Raw genomic sequence first — 25190 nt, forward strand, 5'->3', positions numbered from 1 at the left:
TATTTTATTGTCCAGGTGGTCACAGTACTGTCAGTGTAACTCTTCACAGGCAGCTTTTGGTTTAATAACCTCAAATGATCTTGTATTTCCAGTCTTGGTCACCTTGTAATTCATCTTCTTACTAACTTGTTCACTGATTCTGAACAGCGAAGGCCTCGAGTAGTTGGTGTAAACGCACACTCAAACATCACCTGCAGCGTGACCTCGCTAACCCGGGGAGAGCAGAACAGTAACAACAGCTTCACTGGGTGGGCAGCTGTGCTGCAGGGCAGCGAAACGCCAGGAACCATGATCCCATCGGCCATGTCCTCTTTAAAAGCCAGGCCTGAGGACCAAGTGCCAGCACCGGGAGAGTCTTCGGTACCTAAACCTGGGGCTGTCAGATGCTCCAGCCCTGTCTGCCTTAAGAGAAAAGTCAGTTTCACACTGCCCATACTGTGTTAACTTGCTGCAAACCTTGAAGTGAGGCCCTGCCACATAAAGGTTTGTAGGTTTCCCTGGAAGCACGAGGAATCCCACACCTGACATCAAGTAGTAACATCTGTGATTCTGCAGAAGATGCTGGGAAATGTAAATCCAGGTGACACAATTTGCAGTTGGAGGCCACTTACCTTATTTGTACTGCCCTTCCTCTTGGTAGCGATGTCAGTCCTTCTGTCTGCACAGCTCTTGCCAGGCGCCAGGCGCAAGGGACTCCTTTTGGAGCAACGGGTCAGTAGCAGTGGTTGAAAACCTAAAGGCTGGATTAGATGGATGACGCAGATTTATTTGCTCTAGACAGGGCAGCCGCGCACCAGCTAAACTCAATCGAAGATACTGTTCAAATGCGCCTCTATTGACTTTGCCACCAGCTGCCTGGGCAGGAAAACATCCCTTACAGTCACCACACCTGGGCAAGACACGAGGAACACCAGACTTTGCTGCCATTAAAAGCAAGAGGACCTCATCCATGTTTAAAGACAGCAATTTCAGAGCAAAAGCATTAAGGGGGAAGCACAGCCAGCTGTGGCCCAGGGTGGTCTTTTCAGCACTGCCCCACCGTGTGTCTAATGCACAGGTAGGTCTGATGGCAAAGCACAGAGAACCTAAAAAGAGGGACTGCTCCTGGGTCCCCTCCCACCATTAACAAAGCAATGTCTCCAACTTAGAGCAGAAGTGTTCTCTCTCACTGTAATATAAATACTTTCATTACAAATTGGCTATAAAAAAGAGACCTCAGTAACCACCTGCCCTCCAGTTTGTTCCCTATTTTAGCACTAATGCAAAGGCTGAAGGCAAACAGCATCCTTACAGCCTTTGCAGGGGCTGCTGGATTGGTACTACCCACGTCTAAACCCCTACACAGGGAGACTCACTCTACTGCCAAGATGAAAAGAGCAACAAAGCCGCAGTTAACACAGAAGCCGTGTTTTAATTCCACCAGGCAAAGAATCAGGCTGAAGCAACTCAGACCACAACACCTTGTGTTGTTTAAACCAGTATTTTTCTCATGAACACAGTGAATGTACTCGCACCACAACACCCAACATCAGTAAGGAAAAAAAATTCAACATTATTTTGGTGTATGTGAAAACATCAGATTGCAAGCTATATCCTTCAATTTATTATTACTGAGATACAGAGCATGTTCCCAAACCTGAGAGGGACGAGTGACATTGCCAAGTCTAATGTATCACAGCGCTGACTCCATACACTGCCAAGTCTCCACCTGGAGATCATTTATTTCTTGATCAAAATGTTCCATTTTAAAGCTGTTAAAAGCTGAGGAGCTGGACTGAACCAAGGCTTTGCAGAGCAGAGTTGGAAAGATGATCCTGTAACTCATAATGTGTTACAATAATTTAAGACCACATTGTGTTCCTCACAGCACTAAAAAAAAAGTGATGGCAACACATTTTAGATGGTAAGTCATTTGACAATGTACACTTTATTCTGATACAAAATAGAAATATTTTAACAAATTTCAATCCATTATGGACTATACTGAAATATTTAATTTTTCCATGCTATTTTTAAACTTGTTTAACCACAAGTTCTAAGATTGCAGCACACTAGCACCATTGCTCTTGAAGTCTTTGCCAGTTACTTTAACATATCATTGTGGTTCCAGTCTTGCGATATTATCTTCTACATGAAGGCCATTTTTCTTCTACGGAGATACTTGGATTACTTTAGTTCAGGAAAAAGCTAATCTTAGATAGAGATGTCAACCTGTAGCACCCACAGCAGAAAAAGAATCATCCATCAGATAACCTGAATTTTAGTGATACTCAAGATCTTTCATGCTCCACACAATTTAAGACACAAACACTTGTCAGAGTCCACAGACTGATAGGTGAGTGAATGTTCCACCGCAGTGCAGACAGCATATGAGAACATGTTAACGTCTTAAACACAGGAACCAAAGACAGCAAGTCAGTACATCACACAATCAATGTCTGAAAAGCTAGGAGCATTCCGCTGCCCACCTTAAATATTTAAAGGATATCAACGTTAAGACACAGTGTCTAATTTCCCTGTTCTATAATAGCAAAACACCTATCGTATCTGCATCAACCAGGGCCCCTTTTGGGGAAATACATTATAAAGTACCATTTACTTGTATAATAGATTAACACACAGGTTTAGGTATCAAATAAATTTCTGCAGAACTGCAGCTTCGGGACCAATTATTTGTAAACTTCCCATCTTTACCTCTCCAGTTACAGCTGCTGTTTTCAATGGCAGCCGCCACAGAAAAACTTAGCCGTGAAACCACGTTCTTAACTCTTGGACAAAGATCTACTTGACAAAGTACTACCTCAGGATGTGTTTGACAATGTTTCTTTCTGAATAAATTGGGATATGAATAATTGAAATTAAGCAAGTCAGTCTAACAAGGATGTTACAAATGCAAGTGTGAAAATAATTCTAACAGTGTATCTAGTTCTGTGTGTGGTGCAAAAGGACCTCTCCGCAGCACAGACGGGTCTGCAGCAATGTAGAAACCTGTCCTGTTAGGGCAGAGCTTTGTTCTATACACAGGCCTACTAATGGGATGCAAACTAGAGTTTCTGCTAAAACACTTTCAAGATCTTACTATTAAAAAATTGTAACACTCCTCCTCCCCCAGGTACACAAGCATTTGCCCTCAACTGAGTAATCCTGAGGCAAGTGATGGTGCTCCCTGTCACCTGCTGCCACGCACAGGCACCTGGGTGAGGTCCCAAGAGAACTGTGCCCAGCACAGGAACGCAGAAGTTTCCACCGTCAGCTGTAAGGACACTTGTCACCTCAGCACCAACCTGCCTAGCATGCTACACTAAGGACACTGTCACCTCACTGCAACTTGAACAATTCTGGCTCAACAAAAATGCTTGCCAATGTTTTTTTAAAAAAAAAAAATCTATCAACTCATTGTTGAGATTTCCACTAAGCAGCTCCTGATTACAAGAAAATCTCAATGTTACCATTGTAAACTTCATCCAAGTTAACTTGTAATCGTACATTATAATGTCAACAGCTTGCTTTCTGGATGTTTACAGACAGCAGGTAATGAGGTTAAATACTTGAATCAGTCTGTGAACATGCAGAAGCCCCAGGTTAAACTGAAATGCACAGGTCCCATTTGACTTTATTTTCTGAGTAACTGGAGCATAACCAACACTAAAATAGAAACTGACTTCACAAAAGGAAGTCACAGACTCAAAAATACATTCATCAGTATAAATAGACACTAGACTATATAAAAGCAGTTAAAAATATTCCAGATCTGTAACAATCAAAGATGCAGAAAAGGAAATACATGTTCCAAGAGTTAAGAACCAGCGTGCATAAAAGCAGATTCCACGGTAAGTTCTCTCATTGCCATTCATCTGTATAAACGTAGTTGTGCTTTCAGCTGGGTACTGGGTGACAGCACTGGCCTCCACTAAACTGGCCTGCCTGAAAGCACCAAACACCTGAAAGGGAACTCTGAAGTGTACAGATAAATCCAAACCCACCTGGTACACCAAGACCCATTAATTAGGAGAGAAATCACTGCTCTAACCAGTGCCAAGGGCCTTTACAGAACTGCAGCAGCAGCACATCACACTGCTGAGAACTGTGATGAATGAACCGCTTCAGCATCTTCACCTCTCCAGGCTTCTGTAAGGTGGCTTTCTAGCACAAGGTACCAAACAATTTCTCAAACCCCTCTGAGCACACTCCCCATGGTAACTAGTGCTCATATTTCATAACATTTATCATTTCGGTCTTGTTGGTCTTGGACACAGAGCAATTTTGTACCTGCCAGGGACAGAAGATTCTTGAATAGCACTGTGGCAGCAAGCACCCCTCACCCAGCACAGGCAGCACTGAGTGACAGGCTGGAATACTTGCTCCTCAGTACTTAAGGCTTTCCTTGGTATTAAAAGGCTGGCAAAGGCAAGCCTAGAAGGAAATAAGGGTTAGGCAAGTGTTTTACTATACACTACAAATCTTACCCAGTCAGAAACCTTCAATTGAAGAGGATGTGCAAGACATTGCCCATTTTGTCAAGCAGCAGCTTCATTCAACCTGAAAATTAAAGAAATTACTCTTACCTTGTTTAACAATCTCCCACCACTCTTTATAATTCATGAAAAATTTTAAAGGCAAACCTTACCTATGCTCATTGCCCTTCCTTTCAGGTCTAACCGCTAGACCTATTGATTTTGAGTCAACTCAAGTAGCTATCACTCAAGGAGGTTCCAAAACGTGAAGAACTCTTGCTAGACTTTCTTCGATATTTCAGCTGTGATTAGCAGATTTAACTAGCCTCGGGACAGCTGCTCACTATCAGCACAGTATCTTATGCCTTCACTTGTCTGGAAGTTGAAGCTGCCGCTCCTGCTGCCTTGTCATTCTTTAATTATGCTGACTTCTCCATACTCAATAGGCTGCTGAAGTCCTGTCTTACGAGTCTCCTTAGCAAAGTATGGATCACAGAAGTACATCCTAGGTTCTTTAAAGCTGGTTAATCACTGTCCTCGCACCTTCCCACAACACAAACAACAGCTATGCTACCCCACCCACCTACAAAGCCATCACTTACATCCATCTCTTTTAACAGGTTGCATACAGATCTTGTTCATAAAGTTTATTATGACACTATTTTTCAAAGTTAACATTGTTGTCACAGTACAGCTACTGTTAAAAACAGTACAGGCCCTGTTAACAAGAACACTGTCAATACATTCTAAGATAATTTAGAAATACCAGATCAATTGTCAGAAGGGACACCAACCCCATCCTCCAGTTGTCCCTGCAACCAGATGCAGGCCCCGGGTACAAGTCTACACATCTTCTAAGCATGGTGACGCACAAAGCAAGTCAGTAGTTGGGTGGCTCACTCCCTAGTGAGTTGTGTCTCAGTTTCCAATGTTTTCAAACTCCAAATGGGTTGTTTAAAAAAATGCCTTTATTGAAATACAACCTCCCCCCCACCCCAAGCCCAAATTAATATGTACAACAAAAGCGTTCACTAGATCACCAATTCTTGCTTTAACTTTAGAGATATTTTAAACTCCACAGAAAAGAATAAGCAAACTTTGAAATCCAGTTTGGAGACTACTGTCTTGACACCAGTTCCTTGGTTAAGTGTACTGCAGTCTAAATACACGCCAATAACAGTGTTTAAATAACATTGTTTAATTGTTTTTTTTTCAAACAACACACTCATTTTTCTACTACTTCTTAAAATTATAATTCATTATTAATATGACTGATTATGCCTTTGAGCCATTTCACACATCTTTGCAGATTCATTCCTACACTGGAATTGCATTTACCTTATACTGCACATTGACCCAGAAGTGAAACAGGTGTGAATAATTCCAATACCATATTGTCAGGTGTTTGAGCATTTCTTCTATCGACTGGGTCCCTACTTTCTGAGTCTGAATTGACAGAAATCACTGTCCTGGCAATAGTTGAGAGAATTCACATCAGCTGAGAAAAGGACAGATGCAGTGCCTTAATTTGGAGGTCAGAAGTGAGAATGAAGTACAATTTCTAGCCATATGTGCTGATAAGATTTGCTACTCCAGTGCATCAAATCAAATTGTAACACACTATCATTCTACCTGTGGAAACTGAAGACTGTACCATTCTACATTGTGGCAAGTGTTTCTAGTCAGTAAAATACAACTAGATTGTGTTTGTTTTATCTTTGAGCTCTTACTTGAGCGTAGACGTTTGCAAGGGAAGAAGCTTGAAAACTATACTACTTAGAGCCCACTGTGGATGGGCTTTTGGAACGCGTTACCTGGGACTGTCAGTGATTACACCTGCGCTACCCTTGGCTCCCAGTCAGAAGAATGTGTCCAGAAAATTGCCTAGGGTGCATGCAAGAAAGTATATAGCCATTAAGTTATTGAGGAACACACCTATAACTCTCACTATGACGCCTCATTTAATCGAAACAGCGCAGTCTGGTGTGAGGGAGGGGGAAATGGGGACGAAGGAAGGGGATGAAAATTCCAAGCCACCCTCCCCAAAGTATAGTTTTATTGAAACAGAATCATTGTATATCCCAAGGAAACAGGCACTTGATTCCCCCCACCTTAACTTCTTGGGAATTACAATAAATATAAAAGTAAAAAGCAAGTTTCTTTTTCTCTTCACCCAGGACTTAAGCAACTGCAGTTATCCCTTATACATCTCAAATGAGACGGGAGACAGCTTTAATGTGTCTAAAGTTGGTCTTGTTAAAATATGTATCATGCCTTAATTTCTTGAAGCGCTAGTACTAATACAGAACTACAAATTAAAAAAATATGCACAAACCAAAAAGTAATTTGAAATTTTCATTAAGGTAAAGCTTAGTTCTATAATTCACAAACACTAATTTGAGTAACTCAATCCTAGTTATACATCTAAACAAACTATAATGCAACATACAGATGTTTTCCCTCTGTATGCCTATGTAACTCATGTCAATGACAGTTACATATATACACTGAGACTAGACCCCTTAAGACTGCAAATCAATAGGTGTTTCTATTGTTAACTTTAAATTAATACAAAATAGTAATTGAGAAATGCATTAATCCTCTCTATTAACTAACAAGGAAACACCCTAAACTACATTTTATTTCTGTTATAGAGTTCTCTGTACTAAATGTGGAAAAACTGAACTACACAAATATTGAAAAGTTAAAAATTCCTTAATTTCTTTATTCCTGGTACCACTACCACAATTTACAGGGCAATATACCTGATGTAATGGGAAAATAAAAAGAAAAAAGAAAGACAAAGCTACAACAGATAAAGACCTCAGGAATGTACATCTAATCGACACTACATTGCATTAATCAATAGCTGCACTTTTTGCAAACTGTGGCTATGACAGTCCTGAACAAGAAGGGTTTCCTGTTTAAGCTGCAGTAACTTTTCTGACTATGGATCATCGTTCCTTCTGTGGCAGATTTTACAGTTCCTCTAATGCATTTGGGACGACTGTCTCAAAGTAACCTGCAGCTTTCCTGACAACTCCTCGCTCTCTCTCCTGCTAAGAACTGTAGCCTGTTGAATACAGGATAAGAAAATTATTACTCTCAGTGAACAGTTGTACATCATTAATCATCATTAAAAATATGCATTGCACCTACCCTTTTCCTGGTAGCATTTTTAGAATCTTCTACCACCATAGCCCCCACTTCCACTTCCAGATCCATAACCACCTACAAAACACAAAGCGTACATGGAAATAATGAATAACAAGAAATTTTGCCCACAAAAGTATTTTCTGTACAAAATCATATTTACCACCATAGGGACTGCCTGAACTTCTGCCACCAAAGCTGCCACCACCTTTCATGGGACCATAGTTAGACTGCTGTTGTCCACTGTAATTGCCAAAGTCATTGTAGTTTCCACTTCCACCATAATTACCTGAAAGAAATGCAGATTTATAAAGCCACTTTTGTTCAACACTTAGGACATGAAGCTTGCCAAATTATGACATCCAATGTAGATGTAAATTTTAACTGTTTAAAACAATTTGAAACAGAATTGCAAGCCTTTTGCATGCTACTTCTACTCACAATACACAAATGATGGAAGACCCTTAGCATTTTGAAGATTAGAAAGATATCTCATTGAAGATGAAAAACATCATGCAATAACAGCAAACATACAGATTTGAGTAGGTAATTTGATGTTAATGCAACAGGCCAAATTTGAGGCCTCTGAACTCAGAAAAGCGTGAGCTTCACTGTCATTCTTCCACTGCTCAACACTTTGCACATATGACAACAGTGTTAACTACATACAATTTATTTGCTCTAGAAAGAGAACTGTAACACACATGCTGTATATAGACACCCAGAGCAGACTTTGTAGTTTGACTCCCCAAACTTGGGATAAACATTTAAGAGCTTTGTATAAACTTCAGATTTCTAGTCCTCACAAAGGAGGATGTGGGGTACATGGTATCAACTGGTATTTGCCAGTAACAGTGTACTTCTAATGGTCAAAAGCTTCAAAATTCTCCTACTCTACCTCCACACATTGATTTATAGCGGCTGCATTTTGAAAAAGAAGTTCCAGGCAAAACAATATTGTATAGGAAGTATAACAAAGCTGATCCAGAGGGAAAAACCTTTCCTTAAGTAACACAGCATTCTACATTGAGACCTAATTGTATAATTCCTTTTATGCAGTATCATACTTCAGGCATTGTACAACTCAGATCTGCCTAAAAAAAAAGAGTATGTCTAATTAAAGCTGGCGTCTTACCACCTCCAAAATTTCCTCCCTCGTTGTAGCCATCATATCCTCCTCCTCCACCTCCGTATCCACCACCTGGGTTTCCATACCCTGGTCCTCCTCCACCACCATACCCTCCTCTGCTGCCATAGCCAGGACCACCTCCATAGTTGCCACCTTTGAACAGAAGAGTCAAACAAAACACACCAAAGCTAAATACTGGTAAGAAAAAGACCCATTTAACAAAAAATACCCCCAAGAAACACACCAACACAAACATACAATAAACCGTCCCACAATGTTTTCCCTGTATTATATTAATTGTGATTGCATAATTTATCTGAACTATTTAATCCAGACAAAAAAAGCCCACTGGTTTATGCATACCCTTGAAGTACAATACTTAAAAGTTCACCACATGGATATGCTGCTACCACCACAACCATGCACTGTGTGTAATAACTGCCTCTTTACACAAATGAAATGGCTCCGTCAGTACTGTGTATCATTCTTTTATTCCTCTGAACAGAAATAACCCAGTAGGCAAAGCCCTCAAAAGAATTCTGGTTTATAGTTTTTATCTAGATATACAGCTTTATTTGAATGTCCAGTAGCTTTGACACACATGTATTCTTTTATAATCTCATAAAGCATATCTGAAATTCTTAGTATTCTAGACGGTGACCTGGCCTGCAACATTTTGATTGATTAGATCCAAACTGGGAAATGGTTCAAAAAAACACCCCAGCATCACTACAATGCATCTGCTTACAGAATCAGGACAAGTAACCACATACTACTTCCCACATTTTTCCCTCCATACAAAACCGCTACTTCCATAGCCATTTGTTTATTTCCACAGTTCTCTTCACATGCATTTGACACCCATCCAAACTTGACAATGAAAAAGATAATACTGAGCCATAGAAAGTCTAACAGTTGACAGAGAAGATTCTTGGTGTTAGCTGGTGGTCACTGCTTTATTCATTTTTAGTCATCTTAACTGACACCACAATCTTTGTTTAGTTCTAAATAATCATAAACAGCTGCTGTATGACCTCATGCCATAAGGTTATTTAAAAGGTAAATATGAGTATTTTTTTTCCCTCCATCATTTTGTAGGGAAAACAAAAAAAACCTTTTAACTCTTCACAGCTCTACAATGTAGAAAAAATTATCACCAAAGCAGACTTGTTTTCCAAGGTGAAGTCAAGACTTAGAGTTGCTTATAACATTGGGGGGAGAGGAAAAAAAAGTGAACAATACACTTACCATCACCAAATCCATTGTATCCGTCACCACCCCCAAAGCTTCCTCTGCTCCCACCACCGCCACCACCACCCCCATAGCCTCCTGGAACACAAAACAGATGAGAATGTTTCCCTGAACACATGTGTTTGGTGTTTAAGCCAAGTGACACAGGAAATAAAAAAATAGAAATTGCATTCTATATAAACATTCCAGTCATTTACCTCTTCCACCGAAGTTTCCTCCTCGGCCAAAGTTCCCTCCACCACCTCCGAAGTTTCCACGACCCATGAAATTGCCTGAGCCACCCCCACGACCTACAAAATATTTGGCTTAAATTACATTAAATGAAAATCAGTTACCTAAAATAACCATGCACAACTCAAAACTCACCTCTCTGAGAGCTAGCAGTCTGCATCTCTTGTTTTGAGAGTGCTTTTTTCACTTCACAGTTATGTCCATTTATAGTATGATATTTCTGAACTGGAGAAAATTGTGAAACAGCAAAGAGTTAGAAAATCAAATCATTGAAACCAATATGCTGTAGAACTCTCACAGAAAGCTACTGTAAGGCATGACCACACTTTAAAAAGGAAGTTTAAATCTAGCCCATCTCTTAGAATAGTCAAGCAGTTAATTATGCCAACATATTACATTCCACATTGTTGTTCTGAAATCTAACATTACGCTTTTATGCTGTAAGTCATTTTTTGCTGAAGAGTTACATACCAACAATTTTATCAACTGTATCATGATCATCAAAAGTTACAAAAGCGAAGCCTCTTTTCTTTCCGCTTTGCCTGTCCTCCATGACTTCTATGGTTTCGATCTTGCCGTATTTCTCAAAGTATTCCCTTAAATTGTACTCTTCTGTATCTTCTTTAATTCCACCAACAAATATTTTCTTTACTGTAAGATGTGCCCCAGGCTTTACAGAATCCTACAACGCCAAAAATGACACTGAACATTTTAAATTATTAAGTAAAGATCAGAAAATAAGGTTGACCAAAACACTAACTTACCTCCCTCGAAACTGCTCTCTTTGGTTCAACCACACGTCCATCAACCTTATGTGGTCGAGCACTCATGGCAGCATCCACCTCCTCCACACAAGAGTAAGTCACAAAGCCGAAGCCTCTGGAACGTTTTGTTTGTGGGTCTCTCATCACCTGCAAAAACATAGGGGGAACTCTGCATTTCTGTACTTTATTAAGTACCTATATCTTTTCAAAAGCACAAATATTTGACACTTTACCACACAGTCCGTGAGTGTGCCCCATTTTTCAAAGTGCTCTCTCAAGCTGTCATCTGTTGTTTCAAAGCTCAGACCTCCAATGAACAGCTTTCTCAACTGCTCTGGCTCCTTCGGCTCGTGGCCCTACAAAATCAAAAATCAAAACCATATTTTGAATACAAAACCAGAGTTAAAATTCCACAGAATTACTAAAAATTATCTGTGTACATGATAACTACAAATAAGTGGAATACATTTACATAAAAACAGTGACTTCTAATGGGTTTAGACAGCAGCATAATAAACACTTAATGAGGCGTGATTTTAATTAAAACCCTAACTAACAACTTAAGACTGCTCAAATACAAACAACAGTAAAGAGATTTCAATACGCTAAATAATTTGGTTGGTCCCCAGCCCCTTGGAAGCGCATCCATTTTATGTCTATCTTACTTTCGAGTCGCACATTGCTCTGTAGGGATTAACAACGAAGCACTGCTAGATAAAGGGAAGTTCTAACACTTTATGAGGCATAATCATGAGGAACTATAAAAAATTAAAGAACACAGTGTACAAGAAAAAAGGTTATTGTCCAAACTGTCTAATCTTTTGGGAAAAAAATTTTGAAAGGTTAGTTTTATGCATTTTGAAGAAAATTATCAATTCTTAATTCCTTTAAATGGTAAATTGTGTACTCTGATCCTTTTGTAAGTTGAGTACATGTGAGCAACGAAGTAGAAGTACGTATGTGGTTTTCAGTGTCACAGGAGATACCTCTTAAATGGGAATCAACATGGACTTCTGTGTTATAGGTTAAAAAAATGTCTTCAATAATGACTAATCAATGACCAGTAGTGTGTACAACCACTGGAATACAACTGCTACCTTGGCAAGCATTGTACAACAATTTTAATTGAAGCTCCTGACAATACCACCTACATGTGAGCAGCCACGTTTTAAAATGTTCTAATTTTCAGAGTCTGTTTTTCTACAGCACAATTAAAGTGGGCCTACAAGTGCATTAGTGTTTCTGCTCTCTTTCAGTGCTGCATGCTTTTTTTCAGTTAGGCAGGGAACATCCCTGCACATTTGACAGCAGTTTATGAAAAATGATTTTACAACTTTCTTCCACCCCCAAGACAGAGAAGTCATATAAAAAGCAAACAGATTAAAATCTTATTTAACAAGCTGTTACTTTTGTGCTTGTAAAATACTCTGCAACAAGGTGCTGGCCAGCTATGCTGCTGGGTAGCAATACTACATATGACTTCAATTCTGCAGCATGAATATGTAACAGGCTTCACTGTTTTCGCTGCAGTGGGTTAATCTAGACTAGATGCAGCATTAGCTTGAGAGGTGAATGACATAAAACCAGCCACAGACTTATACATGTAGATGTCTTGCTTCAAACCTGAAGGTAAAGTGCTTTCACCTCTGCCACAGTTCAAATAAAGGGGGTGGCAGCACTAGGCTTTGTCAGAAAAGTACACATCCCTTTGAGTGTAACACAACCACCCAAAAGAGCAATGAATAATGTAAAGAAATACATGATACAAGAGAGAATTTCTGAATTATATACTGCTTTCAGGAAACCATTGGCTTATGATGGTCAGGTTGTACTGGAGGAAACAACACTATTAAAGACTATGAAAAGCTGGCTGGGAAGTAAATCCCTGCTCTTACACCTGCTAAACTTGGTTAGAAAGAGCCCCACCATTTTCAGTAACAACTACCTCTTTAAGGCACTTTGTTACTACAGGCATTATATAAATGATTGACAATCAATCGTTCTGTGACTACAAAGTAAAGCTGCTTTTCTGTGGCCTTCCAAGTGGTCTGCGCTACGGAATAAAAAAAATAATTCTTCCTTCTAGCTATAAATAAACTTAAAATCTTACTGGGTGACACATCTACTGTATATAGAAAGTATTCTAGGTTAAGTGAAATGTTGTTTTCTGTTGCTAATTGCATGTTTTTTTAAATCTACTGACACTAGTGGATTTTTAGCAGGGTTATGTTAAAGCTGGGAACATTAAGTATTTCACACTCTCCTATGCATACTAAAGGAAATCTATGACATGAAATTGTAGAGCTCCGACTCATACAAATACCTATATAAGGAAACACTGGACAGATTTTTTACAGTTCTCTGACACCCCTCAAGGCTATGGGGTTTTCAGTTGGCAACTCAGACTGCTTTTACTTTAAAAGAATGACCACAGAACTCCTCAGGTCACTCCTGAAAGGAAAAGTGAAGCTCTTTTCTGCTCATTTTTATTATGTGCACATGAACTGCCATTCTCATATGGGAGGAAAAACACTTGCTGTTACAGCTTCTCTCATCTGTCAGAGAGAAATTATTCTCAGGACACACCTATGGTATAGAAGCTCTCCACAGAAATAAAAGGCATCACTTTCTTAGGGAATTATTTGTTTTGGTTTGTTTTTTTTTCAGGCATTTTGTTCTTAATGAGGATGAGAATCTCTAGAGTTTTCAAAGTGCTGCCCTCTGTCACACAAGATGTTGTTTCTCAGTCTTCCTGCTGCAAGCCAGTTATAAAAGCCATCTCTCCTGGGCAGCAAACTTTCAACAAAACATCTCTCCCTCCCTAGTGTAACTACCACACTGCTTCAGCAAGATCAGCAGGCTCCCTCCCACTCAGGTGACACTGTGGGCCAACACGCCATCTTGCAGCACTCCTTCACTCGGGGTGGGGGGGTAGCAGTTAGAATGTCCAGCCTGCCTGCAGCTGGCAAGACGCTTTGTTTCTCCCCCAAAAGCAGTCTAAGGGACTTCCCAAACACATTAACAGGCCCCGCGGGGGCGGGGGACTTTCTCTGCAGCCTTGACTAGGGACTCCCTCCCCTGAGCCCGAGTCCTGCGTAGCACTGCCCGCCGCCATTTTGTGAGCGGTCTCATCTCCTCCACCCTCAATATGGAGCCGGAGGGGCGGGGCCACGGGCCGCACGCGCGCCGCAGTGGCGCCACGGGAGTGTACGGAGTGGGGGGGGCATTACGGGAGCAGCTGGTTCCTCTGCTCGCCCTTCCTGGCCAGCAAAACCCAATTACCGGTTCCTGTGTCCTACCGAGAGCCCCGCACACCCAGTGCAGTCTAACTGTACCTCTCATACGAGAGGAAGAAAAAAAAGGCAATTAGCAGCCTCCCCGCCAGGGTTCCTGTAAAAATCTGAATCTTTGCAGAAATCCCAGGACCTTCTGACAATGTTGCTGCAGACACACGCTGCCTTTATTCAGAGTTCGCTATTAACCTAACTTCTCTATAGCAGGGGTTTTGAATAATCAGCCCTTTGGAGCTGCAGTGTTTCTCTCTAAAGGCACTGTTTTCAGGAGAGTGCTTCAGCGCACCGTAGGCTCTATGAACCTCCTACAAGTGCCCACAAAATATGTGGCACTGCACCTACGCTCACCTGCACCTAAACCTGCGTGGTGAGGCTGCTCTGTGCCCTGGCAGCTCAACCCTGCATTGCCTTCTGCAACCAGAAAGCTTACAAACATCTGGGGCCTCCTCAGATTGCTCTGTGAAGCATTTTCTGTAGCAACTTAACTTTAAAGTGCACTCTAGCCCAAGCTACTGTTGTAAACTACAAGGGCTCATTTTGCAGGCAGCAGAGTGACCCCAGTTACATTCTGTCCAAAGTCCAAGAGCAGTGAGACAGTTACAACACTCCTTCCAGAAGCTGTACTTCAATACAAAATAACCAGATACATGCAATTCCGACAAGTTTTGCTCTTAATTCAAGTTCATAGCCCTCCCCACACTGCAGTAGTGTATCATTCCAGAAAAAGTTGAACTAGCTAAAATATTCAGGCACACTGGAAAAATGTTGTTAGAAAGCAAACAATCAGAAAATGTCTCAGTTATAAGCTGCATAAACATATTTAATACCCTCTTTGCTGATCTTAAAACTGAGTTTATTTTCTGAAGGGTATCAAGATTTTTTATTCCCCCCTCCCATTTCCACACCCTGCCCCACAGTAACTAGCTCCCATCCTCCCAAAACAGCCCAAACATCTTCTCTATACTACGCACCTTATTCAGTCTACGGTATTTCTGCTAGAAGCAAAAGAAAACAGTTATTTTTACTTAGTACAGCCTCACTTTCATTTGCAGTGACTAACAGGCAACCATTTTTATTAAAAAAAAAAGGAAGAAAAAAAAAAAAGGAACCTGTCTTCATTCCCACTAAAAACAGGATTTTGAAGATAGGAAGGAATCAAGTTCCTGCAGATACTGAGGATGCATTAATTTCTTAAAAAAAAAAATAAACCTTGCTTTAATCAGAAAACATACATTTCATTAGTTTTGTTATAACAGAAAACTAAGAATGCAAAATATCCCCACTATGCTTAACACCCCACCCCTAAAAATTGTAAGTAACATACTGCAATTTAAAGTTACTCCACTAATATGGGGATGAAGAAGGTAGGAAGCAAGCTATGAATTAATACATCAGATAAAAATGGTTAAGTTTTTTTTTTTTTTTTAATCTTTACCCCTTATAGCTACTTTTTAATTTTAAAAAACAAGCAATCCTCTCACCTGTGAGGATCGTCTTCCTTTCCTCTTGTAGTCTTCCACTTCTCTCTCTTCCTTAATAGCAGCCATTTTGGAAGGGTACTCTACCTCAGCCTTTCTTTTAGATCTAGGAAACCTAGAAAACAGGTTGGATAAGTCAGTACTTACCCCAAATGCTGTGGAGCAAGGCCTTCTCGGGCTGTAAGGCATGGGTGTGGCTTTATGGGAGGAAACAGGAGAGGGGTGAAAGCAGAAAAAAAAGTATTTAAGAGTAAAGTTAAAATCCTCAAGCTCTTTTGCTCACAATTAAGAAGAGTTGCAGAGGCAACACCTGCTGTCCTAGCAAAGGTCTTTTTACAGCTGTTGGAATAACTAGGTACAACCTAAAGCTAAAATAGCAAACAACTTATGTCCATTACTGTCTTCCCTAACTATCATGAATACCACTGACACAGGGCAAGCAAATTCCACTTTGACACCCAAGCCCACAACATAAATCAAACTCTACTTCTCCATATTTTAAATCCAGAATTTTTTTAAGTTTCGCAAATACTGCTTATTAGAATGATCTTCTGTGTAACCTATTTTAATCAGTGACCCAGCAGCCTCCAAAACTGGAACACCAGAGGATGTGTTGTTTTCTGTATTGGAAAATATTTTCCACTAACACCAGTGCAAGAATCCTTTACTGATTCTATTCTTGCAGCATCAAAAGTTTTACCACTTGATCCTCAGCAATGTGTAGCATTAACCATCTCCAATACTTTTCCTTCCAAGTAATATATTCAATTACTACCCTGTACTCTATTCACATGCCCAACTATTCACAATAAATGTTATGTATCACTACAAAAATCAGGTATTTCACAAGATAAGCTCAATGAATCTGAATCTAAGCACTCAAATTAAAAAAAAAAACAACCAACTTTCCTTTAGTTTTTATTATTTCAAGTTTCCTTAGATCATTAAGTTATCTAATTTGTCTTACTATACTATATTAGTATCTTTGGCTACAGTCCATCACTACTTTGGATGTTTCTTTAAACTTTATTACAGTAGCCAAAATACAGTACTGTCAATCAAATAAGATGCTTCTGAAAAACTATATTTGTGCTACATTAAAATCATTGAAATTTACAAGATTAGATGTATATTTCAGTAGGGTTTTTGTTTAGGTTGTGCTTTGTTTGTTGTTTTTTTTCCATTATTATTCCTGCAAATACTGCATAGGGAAGGCAGACAGGTCTCTACTAATGACCAATATGTACCATTACTCAGAGTGAAAATTATTAATGTAATTTCATGTTAAAATCCCTCTTCAAAATAAAGTCAACTGTGAAATCATGAGTATCACGATTTAGTGTACTGACAGTTTTAAAGGTTTGAAGAAATAATACCAAAGTGTTTGTATTATCTTCAGTTACTTTCTATACAATGTTAAGCTCGCTCTTGAAATCTTTTAAGTGAAACATCAGTTTGATTCAGGAGGCATTAGGATACAAAATGTTTCAAATGAGCATACAGGGGAGGTATGAAACAACATTAACAACTCAAGGGCTCTCAAAAAAGTACCTGTACAGCAAAATGAAAGTTGGGGAATTGTTAGGGAGGAAAACTATAAGCCTAACTTAAGTTTTTAAGTAAGAGCATGCAATTGCTCCCTGATTTTGTCACCTGCTGCTTTCCCCAGTGAGGCTTCATGCTGGCCAGCATGAAGCTCTCAGGGAAGGTTTCTGCCACGATGGCCCACAAGAGTTGCCTCCTTGCTGATGGGTACCATTAGCTGAAGTGGAACACAGCCCTGTTCAGCCCTATTGCTACTTTGTCTGATACAAAATTGTTTTTAAAAAAGCTGTCAATATTAGCTTTATTATACTTAGCATCAAGAAAATACTATATTCAACTCTAAATAAAAATATTCATAACATTTTTATCAGCCAAGTCAAAGTAGCATTGAAACAGTCATATACCGCAAGTATACAGTTCTGTACCGCAGAACTGAAAGTAGTCTGAGAACAAATCTGTTCTTTTAAGGAGCAGAAAGTCACTAGGAGATGCCTCATTACTCAGAAGAACTTATAATGCTACTGTATCTCTTACAGAGACAAGTAAAGAGGCGAAACAGACATTTCCAAGATGGAAGTTCACCTGTCCATCCAGAGAATACTATGGAGATGTGTTGATCCTTTGGAAAAAAGCTACATTGGACCTAATGTGCATACAATGTATCATGCCAACCTAAGAGTCAAAGGAGCAAAATACATTTTCAGCTCTGTGTTGGCAGTTTATTCTCAACGCCAATAGGAACATCTGCTGAAAAAAACCAAGAATATTTTAGCTTAATAACTTCTGTGGTGGGTTTCCAAGCTTCCAAGCATGTTTAAATTATCATTATCCTTCCCACTTGTCAAACTATTCAACAACCCTGAAGAAACTAAAACAATTGTTTACATGGAAAAGTTATTTTTAGCTGTTTTTCTAAGGGATCCAATTTCTTTTCTGTTTTTAATGTAAGAACAGAAATTGGTGTGACCTGTTGGTTTCTCTGTTCTCAATTCTCTTACGTTTCAGCTTGCAATGAAGAGGGTCAAGAGGAAAAAAAAAACACAACCAAAAAAACCTGCAGCATTTTTGCTTGCCATATCTTGAAATACTTGAACAAAAAGAGATCGTGACAGTATTTTCCTCTGTATGTTGACGTGCATTTAACCACAACTTCATTAAAGTTGAGGAAAATTTGAAGCAAGGTTTGTGAAGGACTGCTTCTTGTTGCCCGCCAGGATCACGGTAGGACTCGGCCAAATGTCGTGGCTCTTGTGCGTGTGTGGCTGAGGGAGCTGATAAAGGAAAATGGGAAGCTATCTGAGAGCCCTCCTGCTTCCCCGGGCAGCAAGAGCTCCCTGCACGTGGGAGCCCTCCCGGAAAGGGGCTGAAGGATTTTAGGGAGGTGCTGCAACGTGTGCCAGCATTCTTTAGCGAGAAGCAGGGAACTTCACTAAACGACCTTAATGCTTTAAAAGTCTGTTCCCAGGAAAGCCATCTCTTTGGCGCACTACTCCGGGTAGCTTGCGTAGGGAGGGCAGAACAACGACACACGCATATGTGTGCCCCAGTTCTCGCCAGTCTCTCCCGAATACGCGCCCGGGTGTTTCTGTGTCCCCCCGGAGAGCTGAGCAGGCCGCTGCTACCCACAGCCCCGTCTCCCGTCGAGGGCCAGGCCCACCCCCACGCTCCGCAGCGAAATGGCGGCCGGCGCCGCGGTGCCCGCGGGGCCGCAGAGCGGAAGCGCAGCCTCTCCCGCACCCTCCCTCTTCCTGCCAGCAGCCGCCATTGCGGGCTAATGCGCCATCTCGCAGAGAAAAAACGCGTCCGGAGCGCGGCAAAAACGCTACAAAGAGGCGACGGCCGCTCCGAAGCCGAGGGGCACCATTACGTGATCCCTTTCCCCCGCCGCGCCCAGCGCCCCCCCTTCCCGCCCGGGAGCTTTGCCGGAGAGCTCAAGCAACACTGCCGCCGAGGGGGGGGAAGGGGAGGAGGCCGCTTCACGTCCTTTCCACGGCCGGGCCCGGTGGGCCGTTACCTCCATTTTGTGACCAGCCTCACCTCCTACAGCGCCAACATGGAGCCGAGGGGAGAAGGAGGGGGGGTCACGTGGCGGGAAGGCGGGCTCCAGGCACCGCGCGACAGGGCGCGAGGGGAAAGCCAGCAGCTGCGCTCGCGCGGCGGCCGTTAACCGCTTTCTTCTCCGCGCCCGCCGCCCCTCCCCCCGCGTGCCGCCAGAGCTGGGCTGCGCTCCGTGCAAAGGCCCCTTCCTCACCCAGAGAGGGGGAAAGAACGGGGACAGCCGGGGAGGCGAGGCGGGGAGGGGGTGCAAGAGGAGAGAAAAGAGAAGATATAACCGTGCCAGCGTTCGGATAAGCGCCTTCCCGCCCTCGTCGGTCCCACGCCAGCCGCTGGCCTCGCGCACTAACCGCCGCCCGCTGAGGGGGTGGTGACGCCGGCGCGCAGCCGTGACTGGTGCGCACAGGCCGACCCCGCCTCTCCCCGCCACGTCAGGCCGCCCGCCGGCCCCGCGGCCTCCCCCCGCCCTCCCCCCGCCACTGTCGCCCGCCCCCGCGCCGGCCCAGAGTCCTGAGCGCAGCCTGCGGCCTGCAGGGCGTGTCGTGTGTGACTGCAGCCATGGGGGTGCTGAGCGGGAGGGGAGCCCGTGAGGGACAATGTTGATCAGACACGTTAAAATCCTTTGTGGAAAAGAAACGAGAAGAAGGGGATGTGATACATAGAGAGGACTTGTGCAGGAGGATATATCAGGTTATGCCTGATGCGCCCAGAACTTTCTAAAGTTACTGCTCTCTCCACACATTGTTTTTATTCTGGAGGTGCTGCAAAGAGGAAATAAGAAAAATATTCACTCTCCGGAGACTGTTTAGCACTCACCCTTTGAAAGGGAGGGCAGGTTAGTCTATTTCTGGTTGAATACCAAAACATATCAAAGCAGTAAGTTTTATAAACTTTCATATGGTTTCTTAAACAGAGGCAGTGCCCATATCTTTAATGGTGTTTGACATCATAAACTAGCATAGAGAGTTCAAAAGAAAGGGGTGTTCTGCAACAATTTTGTATAGAACAAAGCAGAGTTAAGCACATACATAACCATTTTTTTTCTTTATCTGTAAAATGACATAAGGAAAAACAGCATTGCAAAAACTTACCCTTAAAGTCAGAGTTCCTTCAGTCTTGATTCTCTCACAGTACTAGTAGCTATTTCAGTAGAATGACCTAACCCTAGGCAGGAGGTGTTGGCACTTACTCTCTTTAAATATACCTTTTTGCTATATAAAGGAGTAAACCAGTTGATGTAGTTTTACTGAAAGATTTGTAGGTGGGTGCCCCTCATCTGAAATACTTGCATAAAAGGGTTATGAGTCACTAGAAGTTCAGTATTAACTGCTAATTTAATTTTATACCCTTACCCTGCAGTTCTCTCAAAAAAAGAGGAAAATATTATCTTTGAGTTTCATATAGGTATGTTTCATTTTTGCAATGTCGGAACCTGTTTCATTTCTCTAACTAAAGAGAATTTTCTTAATATGTAGAGAAATTCCCAATAGGTTTAGAAACGTTCTGCCCACTATTGTGTATAGAAGCTGATAGAAGTTTTTAGACTATTCCTAGATTTTTATCTCTGTGAGAAGGTGACTTCCTAGAAAGTAAAACCCACTGGAAATCTCAACAGCTTCCAGATATTCTTTGCATCAAAGCCAGACCAAACAATTTCTCATCTTCTTTCTCTCAACCAAGCAAACCACACAACTTTTTATTTCAAATAAAATTCTTCATATATGTGTCTTTTATGTTGCTGTTCTCTTATGCCTCTTCCCTCAAGGTGAGAATACTGTGAGACAGACAACAGTACTGGCTTAATGTATCTCCTAGTTTAAAAGGTTGTTCTGTTTTACAAAGGAGCTGCCTCCCCAAATTTGAAGCATACCATACCTTTATTAGTTTGATTGTCATTCATTTCACAGCTACGTGTCACTCATGAATCCTGATTGTCTTGCAGTCTCATTTGGTTGCACAGGCATAGGTAGATCACATTTGAATTCTATAGTGTCAGTTCACAGTTGTCCTCTCCTATGAGTAATCAGTTTTACAGAATGTGGTAATTTTATAATATAATGCTTCCTGCACTGACATAAAAGACAAGGCAGTAAATGAGGGAGATGCACATTTTACAAAGATTCACAGTTGCTGATGAAAATTATCCGCAAGATTGAGGTCTTAGATGAAAAATAATAATTTTGATTTGAGGCAAACAACTTTCTGCTAGTAAAGTGTTTTCAGGTTGGTTGTTATCTAGTAGAATATTGCTGATATATTTTCATAGTAAGATGTAGTTTTATATTATGTAGCAGATGCAGTATTGGTGATCTATGCAGATACCTAACATGCTTTTCTTTTTTGCTAGCAGTGTTTGTAAACATATACTCTCCTCTTTGTAAGCCAATGGAACAGTTTGTACCTTGTTAAAAAAACCCAAAACATTTGAAAGGCTTTTAACTTTTATGTATTTATGTGGCTGAAATGTTGGTTTATTTTCATTATCCTTTTTTGTTGAGGATTTGTTGGAGGTTTTGTTGCTTGATTCTTACATGGCATTTGTTTGTAAAGTGAATCTTTGAAATGTAAATATTGTTGGTGAAATTGGCCAAAGTTTGGTTTTAGTTTTACACAGAGATTAGGATGGGAATATGAAATTGATTTTGAATTCTAGCCTCCAGAATATTGATGTTAATAGAGCCAATTCATTGAACTCGATATATTGAATAGTTTCCTAAACATTTTTCCCATTTGTTCTGCTCTTCTTTAGATGCCAATTAAATCTGAACATATTATACTAGACTTCTGCTCTCTCTGTGTTTTATCTGAGTTTCTTCTTAACATTTTATTTGCTTGAAGCCTCCTGACACAAATTAAAGGGAGAAGTGTCCATTTGGGATAATATTAGAAGTAACGAAACAGTAAAACCTCTAGCAGTGAAGGAAAGACAGCTTGCTGAGATGCCATTATAATATAGTTTGGCTCTGTGACTTTATGCACAAGGATTTCATGTTTCTTGTCTAGATCGTAGGATAGGGCAAATTCTGCTACTAGCAAAATTATGCACTAGACAAAGTATAAAGCTTCATGTAAAGTGTCAACAATAATATTTAAGGAGCTTACCTGAGATAAGTATGGCTAACATTCTGTGCTGCTTGATTTACACAAGGGTCTGGGGTAAATTAGGGATTTCTTAAAAGCAATACTTTTTAGTGCTATATATTTTGTTAGCAAACATACATTTTCTTTAAATATAGATCAAATAGAAAGGGGTATATGTATTGTTAGGGGAAAAGAGGATTTGATAGCCACTTACAGTTGAAAACTCTAGGTAAAATGTAATTTAATATGTTGTATTTGAGATGCCAGTGCCTCAGGAGGCAGTTGTGCTAAAAATTGTGTAATAAAATCATAACAGCTGGGAAAAATGGAAGAAATACACGATTTGTAGTATAATCATTAATTGGGATTCATGTTGTTTACACAGGAAGAAAAAAAAACAAACTCAAGATGCAGAAGAAAGAAGAAACACGGAGGATGTAGCAGGTAATATCTGCTGTTCTTGACATCAAAACTGTAAAAAATAATATATGATTATACTTGATCTTAGTGTTCATTCTTTGTTACTAAGTTTTGGAAAACACTAGGTAGCATTAACTGTACAACTAAATAAATAGTAAGTGTTATTTGGCACATTTTATTAAAACGAGGAACTGCAGGTGGATTTCCTGCTTGCCTACATATCTGTACAAGAGAGTGGGGCAGGGGAAATAAATCTTGTTCTTTCCTTGACTGCAATGCAGATCTGGCTCTGGGAGGGGTTTTCATATCCGCATGGCTCAAACACATGGTCAGTGTTCAGCCAATAGTTAGCCTTACATCTGGCACTGAATTTGTGTGGCTCATAATGCCTTTTCTGACTGCTAAATGTGAAAACCTCACCCTTTTTTTCCTAAATTTAATTTACATATATTCTTTAGCCTGTGATTTATATCAAACATAATTTTAACTGTTCATCTGGTATACACTGTAGCTACCCTAACAACTGCTTTGGCAAGGATTGTCACAGACAAGATTTTTTTGGGAACACGGCTACATAGATTATTCCTTTCCTGTATTTAGTCTCCCAGCTATGCTTAAGATGCGAGGATTATACTTTCTGATGGCATGCCATGCTTTAATCTGTTTGTAAATTGTACTCCACTTTTAAGTATTACACCCCCATGGCAAGTCAGATATTTCAAAATGCATTGTGTTGATTTTTTACATAACTATCTTCTGGTTGTTGCTGCTGAGAAACATTCATTTTATAACATGCATTTCAGATTTTTAGATTACTATGATACAAGGACATATGTGCAGTTATTTTTATATAGCATGAAATGTATATGAATAAGTTTATGTCTTTCAAAAGCTGCCAAAATAAATTTAAATTCCAGAGGCTAATACCACATGTGCTGATGTTTGCATTTGGAACATTAAGGGATATCTGTTTAAAAAAAACCTCATTGAGTCTTCATAATGAATTCCATACAAGTTTTCTATTTCTTCCTAACATACACATTTTGTATTTACTTTGAAATAGATATTGCTAAATGCAAAATATTATGCTCTAAAATAGAATACAAGTGATTGTAATTTGAACCAGTATAATATGCATTATTGTAGTTTCTGCTAAGTATCTTGTAATTCTTTCTCAGTACATTTAAAATGATCGTATGGACCAATACCAGGAGTTCAATGGAGATGCTGGGTAAGTAGAATAAAACTCTAGAGATTGTCAAGAGCCAATCTACTCATTGTGGCTGATTAGATTGCTTAATTAAGAGAAATATATTGAAAATGCTGGGATGATATAGCCAAAGGTGAGGAAACTGCAGCTAGTAGCCATTTGTACATTCAGAGACATCAAGTGTATGAACTGATGTATTCCATGGAAAATTGTTTTATGAGTTAAAAAAAATGCTCTGTAATGCTAGAATATTTGCCATGGAAATGGCTGCACATGCTTGTTTACCAAATATTTTAGGCCATGTGCAATAAACAGTTGGAAAATGCTGAGTGGTGGATATATTTGTGGCAATATATAATCCGATGACATATCTGCCTTCAGGACACACATGGTTTGAATTCATTTCCCATATAATTAATCATTTTCTATGCGATAATAAGAGGATGTTAATATAAACAGATAGAAATCTAACTGTCTAATTCATAAAAATGTATTAATGTTAAAGGCTGTAACTTTCAAACAAGTTATGTTGTGTAAATGGGAACAAATCAGATTTAAAATGTTGATCTTTTGCTTTTGGAAAAATGACAGACAAGTATTTTTGTGGAGTTTCCCCCGAAACCTGTTCTTCTTGGTGAAAGGTATAATAACTAGTACCTTTTGAGTGCTTGCAACCATGACACTATTGTAGTTGTGTCATCTGCATTTAACATATGTTTCATCAATCTACATTATCCAGATGTCAGAGGACTTGGTTACAATATCTTGTACCAGATACAGTTAAAACATAGTTGGAATCTGTGGTGTTTAAGGGGTTTAATAAACTGCCTAACAGTGTCCCCAAAGTGTACAAAAAGTCTGGATACAGGCTTTAGAGTTATGAAATCAGATTAATGTCTGATATACATCCTTGCACTTACTGTTGGCTGAGGATGAGGCCTGCAACCGAAGCAGACCTAAGTAATTTGCAGGTATTATCAATTTTCATATTCTCTCTGAGTGCCATTTCAGGGACTTGTTACTCAAAACATGCAGATAAATGTGTCTGATTGCTTCGCTTTAGTGGATCCATCTCAAAGAAGTATCACCTGGGACTCTGTGATTTTGAGTTCTAAGTTTAGTCAAC

General features: G+C 40.2%; 1 protein-coding gene across 16 annotated transcripts; it reads right to left on the reverse strand.

Moving 5' to 3' along the window:
• Positions 1–1908: 1908 nt before the first annotated feature.
• Positions 1909–19759, reverse strand: HNRNPA3 (heterogeneous nuclear ribonucleoprotein A3). 16 transcript variants are annotated; one of them, XR_013922298.1, is made up of 15 exons: positions 19632–19759; positions 15757–15868; positions 15247–15270; positions 11216–11338; positions 10983–11129; positions 10690–10900; positions 10354–10443; positions 10185–10292; positions 9985–10065; positions 8743–8889; positions 7771–7896; positions 7614–7685; positions 4467–4539; positions 3984–4269; positions 1909–2211 (listed from the first exon to the last, which is right to left on the reverse strand). XR_013922298.1 is itself a non-coding variant. In XM_080347175.1 (13 exons), exons 2-12 carry the CDS (start codon positions 15820–15822, stop codon positions 7633–7635), a joined length of 1173 nt encoding a protein of 390 aa, XP_080203301.1. In that variant the 5' UTR covers positions 15823–15868; positions 19632–19759; the 3' UTR covers positions 6797–7527; positions 7614–7632. The 16 variants fall into 16 exon arrangements, 13 of the variants coding, with proteins under 13 accessions (XP_080203301.1, XP_080203292.1, XP_080203302.1 ...); XR_013922297.1 differs by lacking the exon at positions 3984–4269; XR_013922299.1 differs by having other exon boundaries at positions 1909–4269.
• Between the last annotated feature and the right edge of the window lie 5431 nt (positions 19760–25190).

This window comes from Nesoenas mayeri, assembly GCF_963082525.1.
Source record: "Nesoenas mayeri genome assembly, chromosome: 6".
Taxonomy (NCBI): Eukaryota; Metazoa; Chordata; class Aves; order Columbiformes; family Columbidae; genus Nesoenas; species Nesoenas mayeri.

Bases quoted from the DNA above. Each gene is read 5' to 3' on its own strand.
- HNRNPA3 (XM_080347165.1), bottom strand. From the start codon at position 15,822: ATGGCTGCTATTAAGGAAGAGAGAGAAGTGGAAGACTACAAGAGGAAA. The intron at 10,444-10,689 runs GTATGTAACTCT...AATTTTCTCCAG, and splicing joins TACAGTTGATAAAATTGTTG to TTCAGAAATATCATACTATA. The intron at 7,897-8,742 runs GTAAGACGCCAG...CATTTCTTTCAG, and splicing joins GGGAGGAAATTTTGGAGGTG to GTAATTATGGTGGAAGTGGA.